The 18387-nt window shown below is 40.6% G+C and overlaps 2 protein-coding genes across 2 annotated transcripts in view; one reads left to right on the top strand and one right to left on the bottom strand.

Moving 5' to 3' along the window:
• PTPRR (protein tyrosine phosphatase receptor type R) overlaps positions 1 to 17546 on the top strand; it is a 240372-nt gene extending 222826 nt beyond the window's left edge. Inside the window, exon 14 of the mRNA XM_028110864.2 lies at positions 16454 to 17546. Within this exon, the coding sequence (XP_027966665.1) occupies positions 16454 to 16547 (94 nt within the window). The 3' untranslated portion in view covers positions 16548 to 17546. The remainder of the gene's footprint in view (positions 1 to 16453) is intronic.
• On the bottom strand, positions 10613 to 10833 carry LOC114214973 (thymosin beta-4-like). Its single transcript, XM_088025637.1, has one exon. The coding sequence runs from the start codon at positions 10831 to 10833 to the stop codon at positions 10696 to 10698; it is 138 nt and encodes a 45-aa protein (XP_087881763.1). The 3' UTR covers positions 10613 to 10695.
• Positions 17547 to 18387: the final 841 nt, after the last annotated feature.

The following is an 18387-nucleotide window of genomic DNA, read 5'->3' as shown; positions in this document are numbered from 1 at the left end:
TCTAGAACCCTCAGTTTGTTTCTCAGAGTCCATAGTCTCTCATGGTTCATCTCCCCCTCCGATTTCCCCCCCATCATTTTTCCCTTCCTACTATCTTTTTTTTTTTTTAACATATAATGTATTATTTGTTTCAGAGGTACAGGTCTGTGACTCAACAGTCTTACACAATTCCCTTTGTGTATAGATCATATTTTGTTTATCCTTTCATCCATCGATGGACACTCGGTTGCCTCCCACCTTTTGGCTCTTGTGAATAATGCTGCCATGAACATGGGTGTACAAATAGTGGTCGAGATCCTCTTAGATATATACCCAGAAATGAGATTGCTGGATCATATAGTAATTCTATCTCTAATGTTTTTGAGGAACCGCCATGCTGTTTTCCACAGTGGCTGCACCATTTATATTCCCACCAACGCGCATAATTGTTCCAAGTTCTATACACCTTTGTCAACACTTGTTATTTTCTGTTTGTTGTTGTTGTTGTTTAATGGTAGCCATCCTAATGGGTATGAGGTGGAAGAGTTGTTTTCATATAGAGATGGTTTGATCATCTTTGTGATGATCTGTGTTTATCTGTGTTGAAAACAAAACAAACAAGAAACTTCTCTTCTTCCTTTCTCCACCGCTAAGCCTATCTGGGTAAATGAACAGTTGAGTCAGTGATGGAGAAAGTAAACAGATGCTCTTTGAAAACAGGCACAGAAAAAGATGCTGTATCAGCACATGGACAGCCAGCCTCTCTGCTCTGCAATTCAGTGCACTGGTGTGGAAAAGAGTCTTTCTGTTGGGTTCTCTTCTTTCACTTATGCAACAAATAGTTATTAATTACCTCCTATGCCCAAGGCATCGTTCTGGATGCTACAAGTATAGCACTAAACAAGATGAGTGATGCTTGGCTTTCCTAAAGATTACATGCTCATGCGGAGAGAGACAGACAGACAGACAGATAATAAAAAAAGGAAAGAAAAAAAAACAGGATAATTTCAGACAGAGATAAATGCTATGGAGTAAGAAAACAAGAGGGCCATGGGAGCTGAGCCTCTTGGACTTCAGCCCTGTGGCCCAGAGTTTCCAAAAAGTGTAGATGGTTACTTTTTAAGATTCATTCAATAAATATTTATTGAGCACCTACTGTGTGGTACATCCTGGGATTTCAATAAAAGAGACACAGGATTGTTCTAAAAGTTCAATGATATATATATGTACACATATACATATATATATATACACATTCATATATATCACTTAGAACAGGATCTGTCACATAGTAAATTTTCAATAGATGTACAGTGTTATTATTATCTTCATTTTTATTAAAATTATCAATAAAGTTTCTCCTATCTCTAAAAATTAAACATTCAAATCTCTTTGTCCAGATGAGGTTTTCCTATCCCCAGCCCTGCTGTTCTTTATCTCTTAAATAGTAACTTCTAAGTCTTTGTTGGTGTATCTTCCCTCTCTTTTTTCTCTCAATTTTGACTGGCTTCACAGCAACTGTTCATTGTAGTGGTTACACCACTGGCCTCTAGAAACACAGCGCCTGGGTGAGCCTCATGGCTGCTTCCATATCTTGGTTGTGCGGCCTTAGGTAAGTTGCAAGACTGCCCGTGTCTGGGCTTTCTCGTCTAGAAGATGGAAGTCATACTTGTATCTACTTGCTATTGTTGTTGTAAGGAGTAAAATATAATCTATAAAGTTCCTGCCACATAAAAAACATGCGGTCAAGTTTAGCCACTGTTATTATCAATATGTATATAACAAGAAACCTGAACATGCATCTATGAACTGGAAGCAATATGTATTATTATATATACCTCACAGGGCTACGGCAGTAGAGAGATGAGATTACATCCATGACGTACTTAGTAGAACACTCAGCCTATGTTTCTAATGCTCTCTCTATCCCTCCCACCTCTCCCTTTTCCATACCCCACATATAACTGCTTCCAAAAATATTTTCTTTCTGTACATAATATCAGCTCCAGTGATCTCTTCTTCTTCTCCCACAATTGCTGTCTTATTGTCCTTCCATCCAGGACTGTCTGTCCAGCTGGAATAGGGTCCAGTTTTTCACTCCAGACTCCGGGACCTACCTTCACCCAGAAGTGGGGCTTGCGTCAGAGGGCAAGGGACAGCACCAAGTCAGCCAGGACCTGTTCCCATGGTGACCTTGATCTCTCCTGCTTTGTGCTTCCGTACACAAGTCTCCTGCATGGGACCCAAGGCCCCTCAAGGACTCCGGTCCATACCCCTGAAGCTTGCTCTCTTAATAGCAAGTGCTGAAACTCCATGAACGCCAGACACCCTCCGTGAGTCTAGGCTGACTCCGAACCGAGTTGACCTCTAACACCATCTCTGACCCTATTTGGAACAACAACTTGGGGGGAAAAATGGGTTTGGTTTTCTTCTTTGGCTTTTGTTATTCTTCAATCTTGCCTGCTCACCGCCCCCCCAACTCCTACCTCCCCCACCTGCTTTTGTAGCCTGACCTCCACCTTGGCTTCCCCTTCGCAGTCACGTTCCCCTGTCAAGTCTACCAGATTGTCCTCTAGCTCTGAATGGAATCACAAATACATTTTTTAAACCATATCACAATGCCTCCTCTATCGGCTCCTTCCTTCCTAAAGCAAACGGTCAGAAATTTTAGCCTTGGCCTTCCATCACCACCAAGGTCTCCCCACAAGGCTTGTCTCTTTATTCCTGATAGGATCTCCAAAACATATCAAAACTTCTCTGCTGATCCGAAGGCTCCCTACCCCCCTGGATTTGAATTACTGCCAATATGTGTCTGGAAATCATTTTCACTGAGTCATTAATCAACATCTCTTCCACATACATTCTTTCTGAGCAGCTGCTTCTGTTGTTTATGAAGGAGATACTCTCTTTAAAAACCTTCCTTGAAACATCTTTCCTTTGCCTGCCTGCCTTCACAGGATCAACACAGATTTTCTTTTTTTGTCTCTTCCTTCTGCTATGCAGTCCCCTAGTTATTATGAAAAGTGAGGCAGAAAACCTTCCTCCTTTCCTTCACCTCATCCAACTTCTTTTCCCCCAGGCTTCTTGCCTCTTGCTTTAGTTTCTAATTTTTTTTCCTGTCATATTTCATTGTTAAAATTCTAGTTTGTAGGTGATTGCTGCCTTTGACCACATCCTCAGCTCATGCTGGTAAAAGAAAAATGGGCCCCAGAAAATCTGAATGCCCACCTTTCTGCTCTTGCAGCTTATTCGTTCTTCATCAGTTCCTCAGACCTTGTCCCCAGCCTTAGTCTCTGCAGTCACCCTTGCCTCCAGTCCTGGATCTGTCTTCAGACATTCCAGAACGCAGTATTGACACTTGGAAGTTGATTTCATAATCATCGCCTCCCCACCATGGCCTTCAAAGCACATGTCTCATAAGTCTCATTTAACTCCCAAAATGAACCCAAAAGTAGCAACAGAGGTGTTCTTTGGCTCTGCTTTTTAAGAAAGAATTCAGGATCATCAAGGAACTTGTCCAAGATCATGTAGCTAAAATGCTGGCAAAGTAGACCTCTTTGGAACCCAGGACTTCCAGTTTCTAACCCAAAAGGTGTGATCATTACAGATGAAAGTAAACAGTCTTTCCAAATATGTTTATTGCAAAACTGCTTGACAAAAACAAATCTTTTTGTTAATGCTTTGTCAATTAAAAAAATGCAATGACACCATAATTTTTAAAACAATGTCTAATATGAATGAGAGCTGTTTCATGAAGAGATAGAGTGATACTGTCAGCAGTTGCCTTAAGAATACAATTTGAGGAATATAGGAAAGATGCCTCATCCCAAAATATCTGTCTATGGACGATGCCTAAAATATCTGTGTATGGTGAATATCTGAAACGCAGCCATTAGAGAGCCAGTCCTTGATGAAAAGAATCATTCTTTTTTAAAGTTCATTGAACCTGGAGACAGAAGGTGAGGGTGACACCTTATGCTTTTTTAGCTATTAACCCATTCGTCTAAACAAGGTGATTTGTTCCTTCCAGCTAGTGTAGGGTAGCTAGAGCGAATGTAACTCCATGCATTAGGAATATATTCAGAACTTGGGTTTTGATGAAGGGGACTTCAAGAGTGGGCCCCAAAATTTGGGCACACCTGAGGCCCTGAAGTAGAGAAGATTGGTAGAGAGCCGTGGGCACTGGGAAGCTGAGGGGAGTGGAGAGGAAGCAGAAGAGCTCTAGCAAGGGATTCCTTGGGCGAGATCAGCTACCAGGACCCAGTGCAGTATGAAAATGTGGGGCCCCTGTTAAATAAAATTATTAAATATTTCAAGATAGTGACAGCAGAGCATTAACCCAAGTGCAAGGTCCTTCTCAGCACGAGGGAAGCAGGCTGGTGTGACCCAGTGGGTCACAAGCCCATGAAGCTGACCCTGAGGTGGGATGTTTTTAGGATGAGTGTTTGCATATGGGCCTGTCATGTGTCCTGTGGAGCAGGCACCCAAGATCTCTGCTTAGAGCGGTGCTCCTGAATCATGCATGCATGCATTCATTCAACAAACATTTCCTAAACGCTTAATACTGTACGTGCATCAGGCATCTCGGCATAGAAAGATGGATTCCTTAACAGACTTTTCCAGACTGTTTTTCTCAAGGCACAGTTTAATTATTAATTAAACCACGAGAGCCTGCCAAGTACCAGACCTCTTTGACTGTACTCAGGCAAAAATAAATAAATAAAATAAAATGGGCTCTCAATTAAATTTGAGCTATATACTATATTTCTTATAAGCCCCCTCCACTTGGATATTCACAGTAAGTATTAAAACATTAAGGAATCTGGGGAAGTCCCCTGACATAGAAACCCATTTAACCTTCCTTAAGCTCTCTTTCATATTTATTTGACCAAACTTTCCTCAAAGTCTTTCTAAATGGGAGGAAAAGAAGTTGTAAATACTAAATATAAACTGTTCTTTCAAGAAGTTTGGTTGTGGAGAGAAGACTGGGGACAGCATGGGGATTTGAGCATAGGAGGGGACCATTAAAAAGGAGCACCCAGCTGAGTATAATAAGGGCTACAAAAGACAGAGCCAATATATCAAGGAGCTGATATTTTGTATGCTGCTGAGTAAAAGCTCCACAGGATTTTTCCTATCCTTTCATACTCTCTTTAACAATGGCCTCTACCCACTAGTGATCCAAGGCTGCACACTGTGCCTCTTTTTTTTTTTTTTAATAGTTTACCCCCCACCACTTATATTTGCCTCCTCTGAGAAGTCCAGGGCAGGGCTAACAGCAAAGAAGAAAGTCCAGTGATTTAGATACTTGAAATGGGCTTGAGTCAAGGGTTTGAGCATTGAGCAGGATCGGAAACCTGATTCCAAATAAAAATAATAAATTACAATGCCCAATTATTGTTATTCAACATGATAAAAGCAGACAATTTGTACTCAGATCACAAATCTGCATTTTAGCAATAAATTCAAACGGTCTGGTTTAGAGATGAGTGTTATGCTGAATGGATGGTCCATTGTAACAACAATGACAAAGCCATTTGGTGGATTCCTCATTCTCTGGCAAGACGTTATTTTTATTGGCTTCAGGGCAACTTCTATTAATAGAGGCTACAGTTCTCACTGCAGATTCACGAGTCTGTGATTCTCTTTTTAATAATACTTTTGAGCATATTTTGAACTAAATTAAGATTTCTTTTTTTCCAAGTAGGAGTTCAAATTCAGTGCAAGGCACCCACAAGTGTTTTATTTAGAAGTGCATTAGTGGATCATTCCTTCATTCCCATAGCTTTCATTTTAAATTAAAAGATGAAGTCAGTATCAGGCAATTGGGACCAAGCAACTGGCTGGTGGAACTAGGAAGCAGGCAACCACTAGAGTATGAGGTGCTGGAGGTCAAAAAGCTTGGTGCTAATCCTGGCTGTGCCTTAATTCCATGTGTGACGCCATTCTAGGCCTTTCTGTATATGTATGTAAAAGGAGAGATGGGGCCTATCAGTGGTCCCCCAACCTCTCTGGTATGAGGACCCCCTTTTTTAAGAGTAAAAGAGTATTTTATGGACTTCAACTTGATAACTGTATTTTGAAACCCTTAATGCTTATAAATTAACTTTCATTTTGTGATTCAAAACAGCATTTGAAAACTAGTGATGCATATGTATGTGTGTTTATTTGGTCCACTGCATTTGAAATGCATTGGAAATTAGTGATGCATTTGAAGTGATACATATGTGTGTGTGTTTATTTGACCCACTGATAACACTAGGAGCACAAGTGGATTCAAGGACACCTCCAATAAGACGCCTTTCCCATCTTGGGATTCATTGATTGGGAAGTGATCATCTGACTCTCTAAACCCCATCTCAGCTGTTGTGTTCTTTGAGTCTCTAAACTTTTATTTCCATAGAGAGCAACGGAGTGACAATAACAGACAATCAAAACATTTGCCAAACACCTACAAGGAAGGGGATGGTTAAAAGAAATCTGGTCGAATATTGTACAAGTTTCTCATTCTTTGGGAGGATTCCAAGACCTAAAAGGAGTGAATGATGTATCTAAAGTCACGTAATGAACTTTGACCATCTGTTTGGGTGTTTTTTTTTTTAGACATTCTGAACTGAGCTTCCATTTTGCTCTAATTAGATTGGCTAAATTCTGAATTGTTTGGTTCCCAAAACACTGTTGTTTTCTGGACTGGGAGACTGAATTGGGCTACACACCAATTGAAAGGAAGTTCACATTCTAGTCCTGCCTTTGACAATGACCCTGAACTAGTTGCTGTATAAACCAGGGAGAACTGTTTATCTCTGATGGTTACAGCTTAGATTATTATTAATAGCTGCATATGAGAAATACAGTGAGCTTTCTATTGGCCAGCATGACAAAAAGGGATATTTTGTTCAATCGTGTTTTCCTGTTAATGGAAGGTTACCATACATACAGAGGTCAACAATCTTCAAGAATTATGGTGGAAAAAAAAGGACCCATAACACTGGCACTAAACTGAACCCAGTGTAATCATGTTTTATTACTGAGACCTTCTATATCTGGCTTAAACCTTCTAATCTTTTTTTTTTAATTAATTCATTTATTTGAGAGAGAGAGAGAGCATGCGTGCACAGCAGGGAGGGGCAGAAGGAGAGGGAGAGAGAGAGTCTCAAGCAGACTCTGTACTGAGCACGGAGCCCGACTGGGGGGCTCGATCTCATGACCCTGAGATCATGACTGGAGCCGAAACCAAGAGTCAGATGTTTAACCAACTGCGCCACCCAAGAGCCCCTTAAATCTTCTAATCTTAAGTATCACCACATTGTTCTGACTATACCATCTAACTGATAACTCTAGTTGCTGTTAAAGCTAAACCAACCAGCTTTTACCATATTTAGTTCCTGCTACAAAAGATTCACTTAGGCTTCTGTGTGCCAGGGTTTTGCAGCATGAGATAGTGACAGAAAGTCATTTATACACTGAATATGAAAGATACACCTGTCCTTTTGAAAAATAATAATAATCTGTCATAATAAAATGGCTCAGAAAACTCAAAAAATGCCTTCTATGCACATAAGAAGGACTAAAGAACAATATGTGGCCACCAGAAGACATCTAGGCAGGGATGAAAGGAATGAGTTCCATGGCAGGTTGACCTTGGATAACTTCTTCCCATCATATTTCTTTTAATCTCGTTTGGCACCTTTGGACACTGGAAGAACTTGAAAACAGAATTTGGGAAGGGAAGCACATAAAATACTATGCAGTCCCAAGGCCTTTTTATTTCCTTTTTTTTTTTCTTCCCCAGAAACAGGAAACAATCTGTCTAATCCTCCTTTTAGAGAGTCACTGGTGAAATCTGCTGTTGTCTTTGTACATCCTTACCTTGGAGGCCTAAATTGGAATGACATCCAAAGACCTTGCTTGTGGCTTCCCAGACAGGATAGAAAAATGCTTCCAGTGTGCGTCATATCATTGTTTAAATGTTTTGATTAATCACTCTAGTGTGATGATTTCTCTCTCTCTCTTTTTTTTTAACTATAACAATCCAAGAGGAGGTATATATAAGCCATCAGTTTTCTAGGCTAATATATGTCCCCAAAGTATTCTTTGTTCCCAAAACTTGTTTAAAATAATTCCAAAGCTAAAATTTCCACCTGTTCGGATAATTTTTATCAACCCTACCCTTACATTTATCCATATCTCTCTGCATTCCCAACTCATTGCAAAGATCCCCTTAATTAGTGAATTTCAAAGATCTCATTTGAAGATCAGAAATTAAGTGTTTTGGTCTACTTCTTTTAAGGAAACTTAAAAATAAAGCCCCAGAAATTGGTATGGACTTATTTACTTGACATCACCGTTCCTGAGACCCTAACAAGAGGTCCTCTTATAAAACAGATTATGCCAAATGAATCTCCCAAGTAGTTGCCAGGACAACCTTTTCCTTCTTCTCAGCTTGGAGTTAATTGAGTGTTAACCTAGGTGTTCAGAAAAAAATTGGTTACTTTTCAGGGGGGAAAAATGGAATTCAAGTTATGCTAGAGTATTAAATTATGATTGGATTATCATTGGCTCTGTGCTGGATTTTATGCCTTAGAAATACTTTGGAACACAGCTATTCCAGAGAAAGTGTCTATGTTCAGAATACCTGGTCACAATGAATCAGAACATTTATGTTTAAATTCTCCCTCCTTGATGCGACATCTGTATAAAGACCTGGGGAAAACCTTTGTTCAAGACACCTGAGTTACAGACTCAGACATTAGCCTGGCTTGACTCACGCCCAAACTGTCGAAGCTTTACCCATGAGGGACATTAATGTCCACACCTTTTGTTCTAAATTTACTGTGTCAAACTTTACCAAAAGAATTCCAGATTCAAAAATAATAAGAAGCCAAGGAGCGTAAGTTCCATTGTTAGCTCAGAAGTGAGTCACCGCTGTAGAATTTCTTCTGTCTACTGATTAGACCGGATACGCGCTGGGCGGTGCAGCAGGAAAGGCTGCTGCCCTCTGTATGTGTGAGTTAATAGTCACAAAAGGTCACAATTTTAACATGTTAAAAACCAAATCTCTCTCCTGGGCATCTGGAGGGCTTTTTTCAACACACCCTCCCAAGTAGCAAAAGGAAAAAACTACGTTTCTTTTCCTTCTAACCTGAGTCTACCCCCAGCTGACACAGCTACGTGCTTCCCAGCATGGAGACAGAAGACGCTGATTTTTGTGTTTGGTCAGGCTAATGTGATAGATATCTGACATTTCTAGAAGGGCGGTATATCTGAATCCTCTCTGGCCTCGCCAAGTACTGTGTTCATATTCTATGGCCACCAAGAAATCAGAGCCTTGCAGTCAGCACCACTTGTGTAGTGAAAGGAATGACTTTCTTCCATGGCATGGCACAGGGTATAATTAGGGGGAACAAAAAACTTACCATCCAAAGCAAGCACTTTCTGTAAGTGCAGGGTGGCTCTATTAATAGTTACACAGGACCACAAGAGTGAACCAAGACTGTCCCAAGCAAATCAGATGTATGATCATCCTGGGCATAGTGTTAGCCAAGCACTTACCAAAAGAGTAAGAAAAAATATATATAGTATTTATTTTTGTACTCACTAAATAGCAATCACTGTGCTAAGCATTTTATGGATTCTCTCATTTCAATCTTGCAAAACTTGGAGCTCCTTGGTGGCTCAATCGGTTAAGCATCTGACTCGATTTTGGTTCAGGTCATGGTCTCAGGATCATGAGATGGAGCCCTGAGTCTGCCTCCACCCTGAGCATGGAGCCTGCTTAAAATTCTCTCTCCTTCTCCCTCTGCCCTTCCCTGCTCACATGCATATGCTTTCTTTCTCTCTCTCTCTAAATAAAAAACTTAAAAATAAAAATTAATTTAAAAAAATTTTAAAAAGCTTGCAGAACTTGAAACCTTACTAAGTAAATACTGTTTGTCAGGCCAGTGGCTTTCAAACTTTTTTATGAACAATGGGAAACAAAATAATGGGAAGAAAAAATCTTCCACAGAATACCAACATGAAAAAAACAATTAAAAAATAAATAAAACAGTGGCTTAGTCGGTTGGGCACCCGACTCTTAATTTCAGCTTAGGTCATGATCTCAGGGTCGTGAGATCAAGCCCTGAGTCGGGGTCCGTGCTTTACTGAGCGTCGGCTTGAGATTCTCTCTCTCCCTCTGCCCCTCCCCCACTCCGTGCTCATGAATGTTCTCTCTCTCAAAAAATAAATAAATAAATCTTAAAAAATAAATAAAAGGCACAACTGCCTTGGTCAAAACTGGGATTAGGATCTAGTCTTTTTTTTTCAGGTTTTAAAACTTTTTATTGCATATTTTAAAAATTGTGCATTCCAATAATTAAAATCATTTGAACAACAACAACAACAAAAAAATGGCACTCTGATTAAACTGCATTTTACAGCCTGCAGGACACCCCGGACCAGCTTGGTTTTTACTCTCAATTTCACTGTCGTCCCACCCAGCTTCTTCCTTCACCAACATGCAAGTTCTTTTCCTTCCCTGCCAGCCAGACAGGCAGATGGGAGAGGCAGGCGCCTTGGTTGTCAGTAGTTCTCGATTCTTTGATGTGAAAAGGGGCAGCACAATCATTTAAACTTGATCCAACCACTTTGCATCTACAAAGTTAAACAGCTAAAAGAAGTAAAATAAGAAGGCAATGCTTGTGGAATGTACAGTGCATATTGGCGGCACGCGCCTCATTATGATTCGCTTGCTTGCTTCTCCTGTTCAATCGTTTCTTTATTTGAAGGCAGTAGATTTTTCTCTTGCGTTTCTGGCTTCTTCCATTTCGACTTGTCGAATTTCTCAATCTCAACCACATCGGGTTTGTCAGACATGGTTGCTGAGGAAGCGGAGCGAGGTGCGCGTGCAAGTGAAGTCCTGTCTGCTCAGTGGCCACCACCGAATGCTAGTCTTAAAATCCAGCCTCCTGCACCCTGCCATGGCCTCAGGGACCACTGCAGAATCTTAGGCTTTAAGAATTCTGTGACGAGGGGCGCCTGGGTGGCTCAGTCGGTTAAGCGTTTGCTTTCAGCTCAGGTCATGATCCCAGGGTCCTGGGATCCAGTCCCACATCGGGCTCCTTGCTCAGCAGGGAGCCCGCTTCTCCCTCTGCCTGCCACTTCCCCTGCTTGTGCTCTCTATCTTTGGCAAATAAATAAATAAAATCTTAAAAAAAAACGTTTAACAAAAAAGGATTCTGTGAAGAACCTTTTGTCTAGACATTGATATGGCCTGACTCATTTAATCCTCACAATGACAGGGTTTGGCATTAATGTCGTTTTATAAGTGAGGAAACCCCAGCTGGGAAGGATTAAGTGATTTGTCCAAAATCATACAAGCAAGTAGGTTCAAAAACAAGGATTCAGACTTGAATCTGTCAGACTCCAAGCCCGCTTCTTTCCATGACATCATCTGCCTCTGCTGTAGCAGACTTCTAGGCTGGTTAATATTTAGAAACATATTTGGATCTTTCCATCTAGGCTTGCCCCAGCAGGGCAATATTGTGTCCTCTGCCAGGTATGTTCTTAGTTCTCCAAGGTCTTCAGAGGCCCCATCCCAGAGCCTTCCAGGCAGTCCTGTTCAACCAGATAGCACCAAAGAGTAACCAAAATGGAACAATAGCCTGCAGTATGGTATCTGTATGTGCTCTGCTGTGTACTAAGCATTTTAAATGGATGGTCCCATTCTTTACTCACAGCAATGCTCAAAGGTAGGCACCGTTATGTTATTACCTCATCACTTTGCAGACGAGAAAATGGAGTGCTGCAAAGGCTTTGTAGTAAGGTGGAGCAGCTAGTAAGTGTTAGAAAAGGGATTTGTCTTGACAGCAGTGTATGGTGTCTTTTCCTCTCTTAACCCACTTCAGTCCCTACTAGGGATGAACCTGACACCTTGGCATTCCAAACCTTTCACAGCAACGATCCCTCTTACAATTAACTGGGTCCCCTTGCCCTGTATTTTTTTCCCCACTCTTTTTTTATAAACTAATTCCTGCTCGGCAGAAAGTATTGGACAAGCATACCTTGTTTCTTTTTGATCTGGGAAATCTAGAACTCTGGGAAACAGCTTTGTACCTAAAGGATGCTCCAGGACAGACGATGCTTTAATACAATGTATTGAGTAATGATGGTGCATGCTGCCTGACTCATGATGGTGCATCTATTTTGGGCCCCCTAGGTCTTCTCCACTGAAGCATCATCTTGATCAGCATGGAAATCTTTTAAAAACAAACTAGGTTGAATTTAAACAATGATCTATTGGAGGTCAAAGATTATTTTAGTGCCTGCTCTTTAAAAGGGAGCTGGAAGGGGCACCTGGGTGGGGCTCAGTCATTAAGCGTCTGCCTTCAGCTCAGGTCACGATCCCAGGGTCCTGGGATCGAGCCCCGTGTCTGGCTCCCTGCTCAGCGGGAAGCCTGCTTCTCCCTCTCCCACTCCCCCTGCTTGTGTTCCCTCTCTCACTGTGTCTCTGTCTGTCAAATAAATAAATAAAATCTTTAAAAAAAATAAAAGGGAGATGGAAGATGGTTTTTAAAGTAATAAAAAGAGCACCCCTGCTTCTTATGTTCAAAGACCAGCTTGTGTTACCAACTTTACATCAGTGATGTGGATCTGGACTTCACTAAGTCCACGGAGCCAGATCTGACTTGAAAGATACCTAGGAACCAAGTCAGAGCTGTCCTGGGATGAATTATCGCAGGGCTCTCCAGAGGGTTCCATATAATCTAGCATTATTCATTTATCCTATAACTGAATTTTGTATACAAGAACTGTATTAGCTTCTTGGGTATTTTTTTTTACTGTGGCCAGCCAATAAAAAGACAGTGTATGATCTGCATGGCAATCCTACATTTTTAAGTTCATACAAAGATCCGCAAAGTATTCTAGATACCAATATATGGAATTAGACATTTATTAAATATTTTCAGAGATGATGGTGACAAGACCCTGAATTTGAACCAGACTCCAGTGATTGCATCCTGTAATGCCCTTTGCTTTCTTTTAGCCCAGTTTATTTGCATCCATATGAGATGAAAATAACATGTCCGGGGTAATCTACATGGTAGGTATTTACTTAGGACTAGTAAGTGCTTTTCACTGTTGCATGTATGAGAAGATTATGACATCATGCCTGCCCTTAAAGGAACTACAACCTAGTTGGAAACAATTTTGGAATAGGATAGACAGTAATAACATGATATCCAATTACTTATAATAAAGGCCCCACCTTGGCCCTCTCTTTTTCTACTCCATTATAAATGACAGTTAAAAAGAAGTAAGGCATGCTTGTTAAATATCTAGAGGACACAAAGCTGGGAGTGAGAAATGAAAAGCTAATATATTGAATGATAGAAATAGTGGTGATAATAAATAAGAACTTCATGCTGAAACCAAGTTGAATTTACTTATTTATTTGACAGAGAGAGACCCAGAGAGAGAGGGAACACAAGCAGGGGGAGAGGGAGAGGGAGAAGCAGACTCCCGGCTGAGCAGGGAGCCCGATGCGGGGCTCGATCCCAGGACCCTGGGATCATGATCTGAGCCGAAGGCAGCCACTTAACAACTGAGCCACCCAGGTGCCCCACCAAGTTGAAATTAATAGGAATGAATAAAAAGTCCTGCATTTAGTTTCAAAAATTCAATAGCTTAAGTACAAGATGAGAGCAAACTGTCATTTCCACACTCAAAAAAAAAAAAAAATCCTGCAGACTTTTTCATTAGCCCAAACCTTCACTCAATATCCTAAAATGCTTGCTGGGCACCGGGCTCCAGGCGGGCACGGTGACATCTCATCATCTGATGTACCTGCAAATGCAAACTCATTGGCCTATGACATGCAGCTCAAAGGAGAAAATAGTCCCACTGACTAGACCCTGTCAGGAGTAGACACAACACTCTAAGAAGGTCATCTTTGATAAAACGGCCTACAGAAGAGGGAGACTAGATTGGCGAGTGACCAGGAAACCAAGCATTATAGAAATATTGAGGGCCCACAGGATGTTTAGTCTAGAGAAGAAAAGATTATAGGACTTTGATGGTTGTTTTCCAGCATTTAGAAAGCTATTGTGTGACTACAAGAGGAGCCTTTAGACTTTTTTGGGGGTTATTTCAGTTCAACCAATGGGGTGACAGTTAGAAAGGAGCAGATTCATTTTGATCTCCTCAGAAGCTTTCCTGCAACTTGGGGAAAGGCTGCTTCTTATGGTACCTCACCTCCCCACTGAGCATCCCAGCAGAAACCAGCTGACCATCTGCCTTGTAGACTGCTCCCTTCTGGAAAGGCTACATCGTGCCGGCGATAGGCATAAATGATCTCTGAGAATCCCTCTGATGCCAATTCTTTACAAATGAGGTGGAAAATAACATAATTTTTCATACACCTTCCTTAAGCTTTCAGACTCACAAGAATTTTGCTAACCTACAACTGATCAGTTTGTTTCCCCATCTTCCCCATCTCTGCTGGCTGAAACACCCTTGAGTTAGTTAACAGAATGTCAGAGAAAATACACTCCAAGTGAGAAAATACACTGCTGACCCATTTGAGGTCACATGGGTATGAAAACTTGGACTATGTCTTTGTTCATTCACCGGTTAGACAGATAAATACCAGTGCTCACCAGAAGAGACAAGAAAGGGAAGAGTTTACCTCAAAGTGAAGTAAACGGTGAGGGAGTTCAGAGACCAGAGCCCAGGAGATGGAGCACATAGAAGGCTCCTCATACCACCATCAGTTCAAGGGGGAAGACTGATGGTTCTCTGAGCTACATAAGGCCAGCTCCCTCAAGCTGCCCTAATATTTCCTGTGGCTGGATCTCTTAAGATTCACAGTCGAAACCAGCATCTTTTGGACAGCTGCTTTGGCTTTAGGTGTGCCCAGATGTTACCATCCCAGCTAAGAAGAATTGCCACATCCTCAGGTTGCCATTTCTGTTGTCAACTTATGACCAAGAAACACATTAGCCAGAAAGTTGCCTTCAGCACAACAAAGTGTCTAGTTTGGAGAGAAAAGACTGATAAATACTTCTGCTATTAAGTTGCTACCCCCCAAATTTACCTTTTTTTCTTGCCAAATACATCATTTTGACATCACGTCAAGCTGCTTAGTTTAATTTAGAAGGATGAAATCTTACTAACTTAACATCTGTGCTTAGTTTAGAAGGATGAGGCTTACTATCTTAATGTCTGGTAAGCTTATATTTATAGAGGTTGACAAATAAACATAGATATAAGCTCAGTCTTAGTTATTACCATTAACCAGAAATCATGTTACAATAAAACAATATATCTTGTTTTTAAGTTGAGCCCTTACATGGTCTAGAAAGAATTATTTTGAATGATAGCAACAACCACTAGGGAGAACTGGCTAGTAATTTCAAAATGAGTTGTATGATCATACAGTTATAGAGATTCCTAATAGTGCTACAGTTACTCAGTGAGCACAAGCTGTAACGTTTAGACTACTATGGGTAGCTTTGCCAAGTAAATAACCCTTATTATAAAGAGCAAAATATGATATATCTACTTTATCTATAAAAGTATAATGAGAAGCAGCCTTCTACTAATCCAGTAACAAAAGGTACCTCTGAGTAACCAGTGATGATGATGATGATAACAAAGGGGAAAAAAGCAAGAGCCAATTCCCTCTTCCTCAGCTCATTTTAGGGCCCGCCCACTATTGTGTTTGGATACCCAGCATACCACACCTAAAGACTAAGGCTGTTTCCATATCACATACTCAAATAGACCATTCCAGGATAGTTGTTCTTTTTACTTGTACAAAGAGCAACACTTCACAGTTGAGTTTTGTTTGCTAAACCTACTTCAATTTTAAACCACGTGCATAAACCAGTTTAACATGAGGTGAATGATAAGGCACCTGAGAAGTGATACTCACACTCCAGGTCCATGAATTCCTTTAACCCTCGCCAAGAATCCCGTGCAATAGGTGTTGTTGTTACCCCACTCTAACAGAGGAGGAAACTGAACCAGAAAGGGTTTTTATTTAGTAGCAAAGGACAATTGTAGGTAAAATCAAAACCAATATTTATAATAACATTAAAGCCATAAAATACTTAGAGACCATTTTAAGACAATACGTGCAAGAATTTCACAGCTAAGAATTGGTATAGGAGGGATTTCAACTCCGACAGCCTGGGTGGTTCCAAAGTCTAAGTATTTAACCAATAGGCAGTACTGCCTCCCCAGTAATGGTATGTAGGTGGAATTAATCAAGTGTCTAGTGATTACCGGGCACTGTGTTAATCCCTTTCTATACATTAGCATATTAGGCTCACCAGCTGGGTCATTTGGACACAGGTAAGAGGCGTCACAAAAGAATCAGCAGGTCAACTGTTCTGTGTCTTTGGCATAGTACCCTAGCTTGGATGAGATCTCTGTGACTTAACACTGCAGGCTGTGAGCACTAAGAAGTTATTGTATTATCTCTTCCTTGTAGGGGTGGAATGGTCCAAACCAGTGAGCAGTATGAATTTGTGCATCATGCTCTGTGCCTGTATGAAAGCAGACTCTCGGCAGAAACTGTCCAGTGATTCTCTGAAGATTGACCAGACCATCCAGCTCTAGGGGTAGTTAACCAATTACCCACCTGAGGCTTCTAGAAGGAGCTTCCTGCAGTGGAGGGAAAGAGAAGTGCTGAAGCCAAGCTGTGGCATGGATTGTGGAAGATGGCAACAATGACAGATCGCCAGCCCCTTGTGTATATGAATGCATTTGTAAGCATCCCTGAAATTATTCTGAAGGTTCTATGCTGATGGAGGTAGAATAGATTTCTCACACTGCTAAAGAGGATTTTGTTTTGTCCATATTGACTATCTGCCACACAGAATGTATGTTATGAAATCCTCGGTGACATATGTCATCAGATAACAACTGGAAGAGCTGCTGAAGAAATTACTATTGTGTTTTAGATGCTTTAATGTTTGCAAAACCTGTCTTGTGAATGGATTGTCAGCTGTTAAACTGTTCCTGTTTTAAGTGCTATTACCTTTCTCAGTTACCAGAATCTTGCCGTTAAGGTCGCAAGTGAGTGATAATGGATTTTTAACAAATAAGTCCTTGTTTTTGAAAAAAAAAATCAAAAGCAGTACTATTTTATATGGAAATGTGTCTTGATAATATTTCCTATTAAATGTGTATTTATCAGTACCTCCTGTCAATCAATTACAGAGCACAATGATTGTCACTGGATGTATATGTATTTACTCTCTATTATTGGGCATAGAGTTGGTTTCTGCTCCAGAACTCCCAGCCACTGTATTTCTACATTGTGAGTCATTTTACTTTAAAAGGGAAAAACAAATTTGTAGCAACTATAATGTATCCAGAATTTTAAATACCTGTCTCTCTTTTACTAAGAAGGAATTTTTGAATATTCTGTCTACCTAGAGTCTCTCGCCCCAAATAAAGGCAGATGCCTTTGGGAATGAAGTAACCTGTCCCATTTCCAGTTCTTCAAAAGGATGCTGCCATGGATATTCTTAAATTTCTGAAAGGTTTTAATCCTCAAGAGACAAATAAAGTTTAAAAAAATGCACTCGGCAAACACTAGATGTTCTGCTCAAATATGAATTTTTAATGCAGCTATGTTGACTTTGTTTCATACTGCCAATAAACTACTCTTAATACTAAGTACTTTTTAAAAAAGATTTTATTTATTTATTTGACAGAGAGAGAGAGAGATACAGCGAGAGAGGGAACACAAGCAGGAGGAGTGGGAGAGGGAGAAGCAGGCTTCCCACTGAGCAGGGAGCCCAATGCGGGGCTCGATCCCAGGACCCTGGGATCATGACCTAAGCCAAAGGCAGACACTTAACGACTGAGCCACCCAGGCGCCCCTCCTAATACTAAGTATTGAGTAAAGTATCTACTTTTTTTTTCCTATTGGAAAGAAGCTATTATCTTTTGGGGGAAGCCTGACGTAGGTAATGAGATGGGTTTAATTTTAGTCTCCGCCTCTCCCCAGTGGAGATAACTATCTCACAACGTAATATTGTCATCACTTAAGGGATAATGATCTAAAAGTGCCATCATTATGTGGTTTTCCGCAGTAGACTTCCAGCATATCATTATACAAGCAGTACATGTTTATGTCTTTATATGACTTGTCATAGACCCTCATAAATTACATGGCTTGTGTTTATTCAGCAGAATCAACATCACCTGAAGAAATGTAATGTTTTAGGAACATTCAATTACCTAAGATTACAATTCCTTTCTTCCCTCTTGAGGTTAAGAAGTCGTCATGTGCCACAGGGATGCAGGAGAAAACTTACAAGTTTTATTCTACTCCTGGAGGCTAGAATTTTTTCTCCGTAAAAAAGGAGAGGTAATCATAATCCCTTCTTTCTAAGGAAACAGACAAAAGGACAC

Source organism: Eumetopias jubatus, unplaced genomic scaffold, assembly GCF_037043125.1.
Source record: "Eumetopias jubatus isolate StellerSeaLion01/CBP00866 unplaced genomic scaffold, mEumJub1_p1.0 scaffold_8, whole genome shotgun sequence".
Classification (NCBI taxonomy): Eukaryota; Metazoa; Chordata; class Mammalia; order Carnivora; family Otariidae; genus Eumetopias; species Eumetopias jubatus.
Note: the sequence above shows the minus strand (reverse complement) of the source record. Positions and strands in the feature narration are given on the sequence as shown.

What these genes read in the sequence shown, in the direction of transcription:
- LOC114214973 (XM_088025637.1), bottom strand. Translation starts at nt 10,833, where the DNA reads ATGTCTGACAAACCCGATGTGGTTGAGATTGAGAAATTCGACAAGTCG.